At 37.5% G+C, this 11,245-nt stretch overlaps 1 protein-coding gene across 1 annotated transcript in view; it reads left to right on the forward strand.

Moving 5' to 3' along the window:
• Positions 1 to 11,245, forward strand: part of LOC107746501 (protein phosphatase 1 regulatory subunit 12B-like) — a 45,648-nt gene that overhangs the window by 25,276 nt on the left and 9,127 nt on the right. The window contains exons 6-9 of the mRNA XM_016560735.1: positions 8,442 to 8,458; positions 8,579 to 8,711; positions 9,137 to 9,241; positions 9,612 to 9,662. Coding sequence (XP_016416221.1) covers positions 8,442 to 8,458; positions 8,579 to 8,711; positions 9,137 to 9,241; positions 9,612 to 9,662 — 306 coding nt within the window. The remainder of the gene's footprint in view (positions 1 to 8,441; positions 8,459 to 8,578; positions 8,712 to 9,136; positions 9,242 to 9,611; positions 9,663 to 11,245) is intronic.

An 11,245-nucleotide genomic window follows, 5' to 3' on the forward strand; every position in this document is an offset into this window, starting at 1 on the left:
AATTTAAATAAGTTTCTAACACACAAACCCATTATCACAAATTAGAATTAGCAAAGCAATCATCCCTACTACCTGTAAAAGTATTCATTCAGTCCAGTGTGAGCAAACAGTGTAAAATGAAAACAGCGATGTAGCATTTGGTCATGCTATTGTTGGGGGAAAAAAGCTTGTTACTGGAAAAGCAACACTATATTTAAAGCTACACACATTATGTAGTCACATTACTGCAAAGTTTACCATCTACTTTTACATAGTTACTCCCCAGCACTGCTCTGCACACTGTTACAGAGGTTCAGTGTTTAGTGATGGTAACGGCAGGCTTGCCACATAATAGGACAAGATTAGCTGAAGAAAACGCTCATGACGTTTTATGTTTCCTCTAATCATAACATGCTTTTTTTTCCCATCAACAAAGCTGCACATGTGGGCTTGAAGTTTCCATGACGAGTGGAGGCAGAGCGCGTGAGGTCTCCTTGGGAGCGAAAGTTAAAGAGAGCGAAAGAATAAACACACGTGTTTTGTTTTTAGTGGTGTTCTAATCCATGTTTATGAAGGACTTATTATCCCAAACAACAGAACACTACAGACAATAAACAGACAAACACATCTGACTGGGCGTGTGAAAACAACTATTTTTAAAGGGGTCGTTAACATAAAAATAATGTAAAGTCTGTCATCACTTGCTAACACTAATGTCAATCCAAAACTGTATGACTTCTTACATGCAACATAAAATGTGATTTCTTTCTTTCTTTTTTTAAAAAATCCTGTCCACTTTGTCATTATAATTAAAGTGAATGAGGACTGGATTATGGAAACTCCCAATATGACCAAAAAACAACAAAAGTAACATAAAAGTGGTTTATGGAACTATTCTGTACACTTTAAACAATCTGTAAATAAAACTTTTGGAGTAATTATACAATACAATTTATTTCTGTCTACTTCAAAATTTCACATTTGTGTTACTTGTGGCTCCTTTGTAATTGTGAAATTTACTAGTAATTTCTGAGTGAAAGTTGTTATTACAGTGTATAATTGTACATTGTAAAACTGTTTTTTGATTATGTATCAATATGGCTAAATAATAATAATATTTATTATTATTAAATATAAAATAAAAATATAAAAATTACTAAACAAATAAAACAGGTGGGAGAGTGTAACGGAGGCCAGCGAGTAGGTGCTGTGCAGGTAAACCTCACTCCCCTGATCTCAAGAGATGCGCTAGTGGCTGCAGTCTTTAGTCTCCTTGTTAGTGCGTCCGCCTCCCATGCCGGCGACCCGGGTTTGAGACCCGCTCGGAACGAGAACGAGGTGTGGCGGTGAGGACCCGGGAGAGAGGGGTTACACTTGCTATTTCTGAGTGTAAATTGTTTGAAAGTAAATCCTACACAGTATTCTGAAGTCATATGGCCATCTGAATATGAAATCATAAGATGAATTGACTGAAACTGTCATTGTTCACTGAAAAATAGAAATCTATCCTTGTTCTTTTCTGTGCATTTATGAGAGTTCATAAAGAAGTCCGATCTGAATTGGTTGATTCAGTTCATGAAACCATTCTGAATAAATCTTGAATCATTTGTATCCTTTTTTGAAGTTTGAAAGTTTCTATTCATTGTAATTACATGGAAAAGAGCAACCGGCACACATTTCAGTGTGAAAGAAAGAAACACGTGTGGGTTTGAAACTACATAATGAGTAAATGATTCAGAATTTTCTTTTCTTTCTTTTCATTTTTTGATTAACTGTTCCTCGAACAGAGCAGATCAGAAGAAACCAGCCCTTATAAAGTAATCAAACAAATCAAAACAAATGACTTGATTTGTTTTCTCTTCATATATCTGGCTTATCACACAAAGAGCGGTGGGAGCGGCGAAGAGAAAGATCTGCAAGGCAGAAAAGTCTTTTTTTGGACTTGTGTGTTGTAATACTCCTTTTGAGTACGATGATGCTCACATTTTCCATTTTGCAAGCTGGCAGCCGGACTAGCTGGCTCTCGAAGGGGGGGATGAAGCGATGAGGGGAAAGAGAGGATTAAAGTGGTTGCATATAAATACTTCAGCATGAGCCAGATCCTGTAAATGTTACAGTTTGTGGAGTTATGGGATCAGGGTGAAGCCCACAGCTGCGTGAAGCAGTCTCAGTCTGTTACTTCGTAGTGTATATGAGTTATAGAGCTCATATGTGCTAAACGCATGGAGAATTTAGCAGCCCTGCGGTGTTCATGCTGTGACCCGACACAGTTCACATGCCTTTGATGTGCTGTGAAGGTACAGTTGTCCTGCTGCACTGATCCAGCTTTACCCAAATTTTAATTCATCCACTGTAAGAGAATTGACATAATTGCTCACAGATCATTAATAGTGAAAAGGACGAGCTCTGCCAGCTCTGCTAGTCAGGGTGTGAATTCCAGGGGGGTTTGACCCCTCAATTAAGGCTTAAACCCCTAAAGGAAGCCAATATAAAAGGGCCTTAAAATATGCTAAGAATAAACCAAAGCATGCACATATATATGTGTTTTGAACCCCACAACTCTTCAGATCAATAAAGAGACAATCCTTAATAACCTGGAACAATCAACTCGATTCAATATCACATGATCAAAAAGAGGTCTAAAAACATCCAAAGAATATTCCACAGAAAATGTGCAGCCAAATTAAACATCACATAATAATATTAAAATTTCCCACCCTGATACACACTGCCAATAATATTAAAAGTATCATAGTAAAAATAATATTAATAGTCAGATACAAAAGGTATCACATGAATATATATATATATATATATATATATATAGGGTTTGAATTTAACTTGTTCAGTCACCTGGCTTCTAAATTTTTACGTTACTGCCCATTCATAACTTATACTTGCCAAAAAAAAAAAAAACTGAAATAAAACAACAGCTTGAGGCTGTTCACAATGGATGTGGCAAAGGGGGTGTTGCAAATGCTGCACAATTAGGCTGTATTTAATATATCATGATGACTCACGAGTTCAGTATTTGCGCTAATTCTGTGCATATTTGACTTAAACGAACTTGCCCAAGAAATAATGAGAGAACATAATTTACGAAAAGTAAAATTGGCTAGTGATTTGACAGTGTCACCACAGCTGATTTTTACCCCCATTTGGCAGGTTGGCGGGTGTTAATTTCAAACCCTGTATATATATCACACAAACAATACAGAACTTTTGAAAAATATGTAATAAAAATATATAAAAATCATAAGATAAAGAATCAAAGTAAAAAAAAAAAACGATTTGAGTATATCACAGTAGAAAAAAAAACATCTAATGGCATCGCATCCCATGTATGTGCCAGCAAAAATAAATAAAATAAAATAAAAGATAATGAATAGATAGATAGATAGATAGATACATAGATAGATAGCATTTCAGTAATCATAAAAATTTACAATTTAGTCCATGTTCACCTGAGCAGGTACCTGAAAGTGCGACAGTAAGTGCTTTCCATTAGCGTCAGTATCAAATGATAAACAGACACAACGTGTTATTACGCTGTCATTATTTATCACTTTATGATGTAATTGTGGGGGTTTGATGATGATCACAATGAAACAGTGGGTTAGCGTCTCTTCTCTTCTGCTTGCTTCTATCCCCATTAATCTGATTCAGTGTTATTTTTATAGCAGCAGCATCAGCACTGCCTTACATGGTTTACTGTGGTGAAAGTGTGCGCTCGATTTCTTCTCCTCTCTTTCTTTGTGTAGACAGTGAGCTCAGGGCCAGCAGGTGCCTGTGGGTAACTTCTGAACGGCAACAGCACAAGTCTGTGCCATGATTTACCCAAAGTAGAACTTAATCTTGGATCAACACTCCTATTAACCGATAGGATTTGGTGGATAAGTATAGCGTTAAGGGAATAGTTCACCCAAAAAAAATGAAAATTAGCAGGAAATTTATTCAACCTCCAGCCATCCAAGATGTAAAAGAGTTTGTTTCTTCATGGGAACAGATTTGTAGAAATGTAGTATTATATAATTTGCTCAGCAATGGATCCTCTGCAGTGAATGGGTGCCGTCAGAATGAGAGTCCAAACAGCTGATAAAAACATCACAAGTAATCCACACCTCTCCAGACCATTAATTAGTGTCTTGTGAAGCAAGAAGTTGTGTGTTTGTAAGAATCAAATCCATCATTAAGACGTTCCAAAATATGAATCTGCTTCCTCCAGTGAAAAAGTCCATCCCCTGTTGTCCTCTCACATCAAAATCCATGACATATTTGTTTTGAACTGTTTTGGACTGTTTTCACTTAAACAGTGCTTGATCTGTGTATATTTCTCTTTTTATTCAGATGAGATGACTTTTTCTCTGGCGAAAGCAATATTATGTATAAAACACTCATACTGTATTTTAGCTGGAAGCAAGTTGAAGTTTAAAATGCCTTAATGATGGATTTGTTTCTTATAAACACAACTTTTCACTTCACAAGATGTTAACTGATGGACTGGAGTGGTGTGGATTACTATTGTGATGTTTTTATCAGCTGTTTGGACTCTCATTCTGACGGCACCCATTCACTGCAGAGGATCCACTGATGAGCAAGTGATGCAATGCTACATTTCTCCAAATCTGTTCAAATGAAGAAACAAACTCATGTACATCTTGGATGGCCTGAGGGTAAATTTTTAGCAAATTTGCATTTTTGGGTGAACTATTACTTTCACTGATTGTAAGTTAAGGTAGGTTGTTTGATAGGAATGTTCTTCCTGGACCAACAATAGATGCCAAACCAAGAAAATCACAATAACCTCAGATCCCAGAATGACCCGACATGAGAACAAGACCACCAGAACACATATCCACTAAATACAGACTTCATCTACCCCACATGATGTGACCACACACTAAACAAGACCACCAGCACACATTGTGAACGTTTCAGAAACTTTTTGGTTGTGGCTACATGTAAACACTTGAATAAGGCATCTTGCCTCACTTTGAGAAATCATAATGATTGCCAGTAAAACACAGAGCAGCCACAGATATTATGGCAGTTATTGTAAGTCATTGCCGCAGGTCAAGCTCTGTTTCTCCTCCAGTGCTGCCGTGATGTGGTCAGAGAGCAGGTTCCTGGGGACGCTCTGTATAACCACATAAGGAGAGACGTCTCTGAAATACTGTGTAAACATTCAGATGGGCCTATCTCTCCAGTGGCCAGGGGCCATGCTCTCATATCTCTGTTTATTTCCATGTAAAAACACCACAGAATCACGCCAGAAAATAGCAGATGCAGTTACGATCAGTAAGATACTCTCACTGTCACATATGCTCGTATATGTCATTCTATGTGTTCTACAACTATGGGCTCTTTTCTAAAAAAATTCTAAAATCAACCAAAAAGATCACATATTGTAACTTTTAAATACTATGTTCTATGCCTTAATCATTTATTTGATCTACTTTTCATATATCCTGTCTGTTTACATTTGGTTGTTTTACACTTGTACCAGAATTTCAGTCTTAAAATATTTATAAAATATCCATCATAAAGTATATAATATTACATTTTTTAAGTTTGATCATCTAAACAAAGAGTAAAATAAACCATTTCAAAATGCATTGTGTGGAAATAGATTTATATCAAAAATTAGGACTGGCACTCATTTATGCCATCATTTCCTGTTTGAGCAACAGTTTCAAAAGTAGTGTACTTTGTTACCAAAGAGACGATAGTTTCAGAGCTTGAAGGACATATGAGACAGGTGATATGAGCATTTTTATTCAAGCCAATTTTGTCAAATCTTGCAAAAAGAATGAAATATTATTTAGTTGTGTATATGTGTGATATAGTTATACAATTAGCTTGATATAGGAGTCAGACATTTTATTCAATAAGTATTTAAAATGTCATTTCCATCACCATCATTTCCCTCGTGGAATGTTGGTAGGCATAATTTGAGATATGTAAACCCTTGTAAAAAAATAAGTACACTTTAGCATACTTTTAAAACATATACTTAGAAAGAATATACTTAAGTGCAAACTGAATGTAACATTGTCAGACAGTGAAAATATACTATAGTTAATATATACGCGTATATAAAATGTAGTTAGCTATACTTTAGAGTGCTTTCCCACCCACTTACATAGGACTTATTGTCATACTGTGTGTTTATGTAATTTCATAAATACTTATAATGTCTTTGAAATATAGTTAAAGTGTGCTGACGAATGCACTGATGGTAAACTAAAATATACTTTTTTTTTTTAACTAAATATACTTCTTAATTTTTAAAACATGCTGTGTATTTCAACATATTTTTAATATAATAATAATAATAATAATATAATTATTAATATATTATTAAAATATTTTACATTTAAATGTAATATTGAATAACACATTACAGTTAAAATTATAATCTAGTACTTTAGTCTACACATCAAAATAAGCGCACTTTAAAGCAGGAAAATAAATGATTAAAACGTAATGATTGAAAATGTACTTTAAAGTAAAACTTTTAATTTTACATAAAATAAATTACAATTTAATTACAAAGTGCACTTTTTGTAAAAATGTACTTAAAGAGAGTTCACTTTTATGAGTATGTTTTTAAGTACACTCGAGTGGCCTTTTATTTCAGTAATATTACCAAAGTACAGATTTTAAAAATATTTACTTTTAAGATTTGAAGTACACTACAAGTGCACATTCAATACAATTTAGCACACTCACAAGGGAATAAGCGTGACTGTCAGGTAAAAAATTGTCAGTGCATTCAACAGTACATTTTAACCATATTTCAAAGATGAATTATTAAATTACATATGAAGACATGCTTAAGTCCAAAAGAGCACTCTAAAGTGCAACTAATTGCATTAGTGTCTGAAAACATTACATTCATTTTGTACTTAAATATATCATTTTAAAGTATGTTATTTCTGGAATAACATTTTATATACAACATATTTCTTAATTCTCCAGTGATGCACGTATATAGTTGAACATTGTTAGTGGACCAATTAAACTAATGAGAGTGTAAAAAGTGATTAAAGCTCCTGTAGTTATAGAAACATCTCATTTAACAGATCTCGTTTGCTGTAATTACTTTTATGGGCACACGAAAAGCTCTTCTTTTTCTCTGCCAAACTTTGTCCGGCTGTAGTGACGGATTCTGCATGACCTTTTTTGGCGTTGTTCAGACGTCCCCCTCAGACAGTGGACTGTTATTCCTCTCTGATGCATAATCAAGTGTGCTGCCGAGTGTCCAAACAGGATGTGCTGTCTTTAGCAGAGGAACAGAGGGGATTCTTTCTCTGCCTTTCCTTCTCTCTCTTTCCCTCTGGACTGAACAGCCTTAAATCTGAAGTAATGAGAACATATTACCAGACCCGTGTGGAATCTGCACCCGCCGAGTAGCTTGACTGTAGTTTAACTACTTGAAATTACGAGTGGCTTGTAGCTTGCCATCTTTGTTAAGGATGTTTCTGCTTGGACTGTCAGACCTTTACACGAGTCATTTACCATCTATGCACATCCTCAGGATAAAAGGTCATCCAGACAGTTATGGTGGACAGTGATGCTTACAATATGTGACTATGTACAACATGTACCTAAAATGGAAATTAAATGTTCTTTTAAAAGATTTACTGTCTGCAAGATACGCTTGCATAAATACAACCTGATTTATGTACTTGTACAAGGAAAATGTAGGAATGTAATTGCTACACTCTAAAAAATGCTGGGTTAAATACAACCCAGTGCTGGGTAAAATAGGGACAAACCCAGCAATTGGGTTGTTTTGACCCAGCGGTTGGGTTAAATGTTTAACCCAACCTTCTGGGTAGTAACCCAACTGCTGGGTCAAAACAACCCAATTGCTGGGTTTGTCCCTATTTTACCCAGCACTGGGTTGTATTTAACCCAGCATTTTTTAGAGTGTAGTGGACAAAAATGAGCAACAATTTATTACAAAAGAACAAAAAGCACAAATCCTCTTGAAATGAGCTGTTTTGCTGTCATTGCTAAATGGAGTTGGTGTGATTTCAGATGTGAGCGGAAGTGGGTGTACTAAAAACACTTCACGACATTTTTATGTAGACACACATATGCACAAGTTTGCAACAACATATCGTACTCTTGCTCCAGGCATTTGTATGGCAGACTTCCGTTGACAGATTGAGAGGTCTAGAAGACTCAGTCAGACCTGCTGTTCCAGCTCACTTATATCACAAGTTCAGTCACACTTAAAAACTCTACTGTTTGCACAATAAGGTCATTTAAACATGTTTACATTAAGATGCGATCACTATGATCGGATCAAGAAGATCGAAAAATCACCCAATCAGAAAACAGCTTCTTTAGATTTGTCCACGTCCAATAGCTTTTGTATCCAGATTAGTGATCATGTTAAATGACAACTTAAGCACATTTTATCTAACTTAGTTTTTTGTTTTTTTTTCTAGCAAGAACGGGTGTCAAGGTAAGCTGCTCTATTCCTTGTCTAAAAACATTATTTATTAATTTGCTTCTGTTTACTGAAAGATAAATTCATAAAAACAGGTATGATCAACACTTACTTGATGATTGATGTTAAAAGCAGGTCCGACTCTAGTGGTGTGGAGTCTCCGTCAGACAGACTGTCAGCCCGGACCAGCACATACACACGCAGAGAGAACAGACTCGCCTCTCTGAGCAAAACAGAGGACGACTCGGCCAGCAAGGACTATAAGAAGGTCAGGATAACTTTGATTAATAAAATACTTACTGTGTGTTCATTACATTAGATATTCTCCCTCAAATACTATCCCCTGAGACAAGGGTATTTTATGGCATGGACAATGCATATATATATACAGTGGGTACGGAAAGTATTCAGACCCCCTTAAATTTTTCACTCTTTGTTATATTGCAGCCATTTGCTAAAATCATTTAAGTTAATTTTTTTTCCTCATTAATGTACACACAGCACCCCATATTGACAGAAAAACACAGAATTGTTTAAAATCAAAATACAGTAGTACATATATCTAAATGCCAATGTGTTTATCCAGTGTAGACCATTAGCGGTCTTCTGTTGACCAGCGACAGGAAAGCAGCTCCCAGTGGAGATGCTAAATTAGTCAGATGAACTCGACCCTGGTTTGTTTCACTTTATCAGCTGTATGAGGACGCACTGACTGAGAATGAGAAGCTGAAGTCTCGACTGCAGGACAGCAAACAGGAGCTCACCAAAATCCGCTCACAGCTTGACAGAGTCACACAGGTGAGAAAACAATCCCAGCAGATGAGGAGAGAGATTTTCTGTGGCCTGAATCATCCGTATGACCATCATCCGCCAAGAGGAGAGACCTGTGTTAAAAATAATAGCACAAACCAGCTCTCTGAAAACAATCAGGCTCCCAAAGGTCTGGCTTTTGGTGTAGCTCACAGCATCTGTTAGGAATTACAGTCTGTGAAAAGCAAGTAATATATCTAGATACTGGTCCAGCAGTAATTGCTTATTAAAACATTCAGCTTTTGTACATATTTTGCTTTGAATATGAATTTACAGTGTTATTTGATCCCTTTACGGTTTTGTTTCTATGTGCATTTATTCTCTTTTGCTTATTAATCTTTCTGTGAATGTTTTTCAGAAGCAGGACAGAATATCAGAGAGGTCCTCTGTATTTGAATCAGAGAAAAGGGTATATATGTTATCATCATATAATCATTATTGACACTTTCTGAGAAATTTAAATGTGTTTCTTTTCAATGTTGGCTAAGATCTTTAACTGATATTCCTCCTCCATGCTCTTCTCATAGTAGCTCATAGTAATTTTTTTCCCTATCGAAAGGTAACTCCCGTTGCATCATCATTGATGACTGCTTGGGGATACTCCTGTTTACTCTGTTACTGAAGCCTGATTTGTTAACGTTTGTGTAGTTGCACAAACCAATGGCGCTCGAGCCCGCGAGAAGGGGCAGAGCCGACTGCAATATAAGTCGGCCCGGAGCGCCATTTAATCAGAATCTTCTCCTTCAGCGATGAGACCATCTCTTCGCTGACTCTGCGACAAAGCCGAAGCAAGAAGCTGAAGCAAGAAGCAAGAAGCTCAGACTGCTCTCCCGCCGTCGAACCAAGGGAGTTCCCCTGCGGCCATCCGGTGTTGGAAAAGAGCAAATTTTCTGAGCAAATCTCTCAAGCGCGTTGTTTCAAATGTCGCTTCGCGAGTGTAGCTGACGGCCACGAGGAGTGTGTCTGTCTGGGGGTCGTCCACGCAGAGACTGCACTCACTGAGGCTTCATATTCTCACCAAGATGCGAGCTTGGATTACACCGGAACGCTTCCTATCCAGCGAGCGGCGGCATCTTTCAGGCTGGGGACTGCACGTTCCCTGAGGGCATTTCAGCACGGAACCAGGATCCGGTATCATGTGACGTGTCCCACGTGCTAACCTTTTTGCAGGAGCTGCTGGATAAGAGGCGCACCCCTTCCACGTTCAAAGTCTATGTGGCAGCCATCGCGACGAATCATTCTCTCGAGGCTGGCCGGACAATTGGCAGAAACGACTTGGTCGTTAAGTTTCTTAGAGGCACTCGGCGGTTAAACTCTCCTCGCTCTAGGACGGTGCCAGTATAGGACTTGTGTATAGTCCTGAGAGCTCTTAAGAGCTCCCCCTTTGAGCCGCTTCAAATAGCCGGCTTAAGGGTCATAACACTCAAAACCGCTGGCCCTGGGGTCAGTTAAGCGAGTAGGGGACTTACAAGCCCCGTCTGTCAGTGCTTCCTGTCTTGAGTTTGGACCCAACGACTGTAAAGTCGTTCTCCAGCCGCGCAGCGGTTATGTACCAGAGGTGCTCTCAACTCCGTTTAGAGCCCAGGTCGTTTCTCTTTTAGCCCTCCCTGGAACGGATGACAAACAAGGTCCCAACTTGCTATGCCCTGTCCGGGCACTGCGAGTTTACATTAAGCACTCGGAGTCTTTCAGACAATCAGAGCAGCTTTTGTGTGCTTTGGAGGCCGCTCTAAAGGGCTGCCTGTCACAAAGCAAAGACTATCTCATTGGATAGTAGACACGATAGCGCTGGCTTATGCCTCAGCTGGCTTGCAATGCCCTTTAGGTGTGAGGGGGGAACCGAGGTAACGTGAGTAACCGGAGCGTTTCCAAACTGTTAAAAAAATTTTATTATCTTAAATTCAGTAATTTAACATTTTAATTTAATTTAATTGTTACATTTGGATAAATATAAAAAATATGAATTATGTATATAAAAAATATATAAATATA

The sequence above is a fragment of the Sinocyclocheilus rhinocerous genome, unplaced genomic scaffold (assembly GCF_001515625.1).
Source record: "Sinocyclocheilus rhinocerous isolate Xijiao unplaced genomic scaffold, SAMN03320098_v1.1 scaffold980, whole genome shotgun sequence".
Classification (NCBI taxonomy): Eukaryota; Metazoa; Chordata; class Actinopteri; order Cypriniformes; family Cyprinidae; genus Sinocyclocheilus; species Sinocyclocheilus rhinocerous.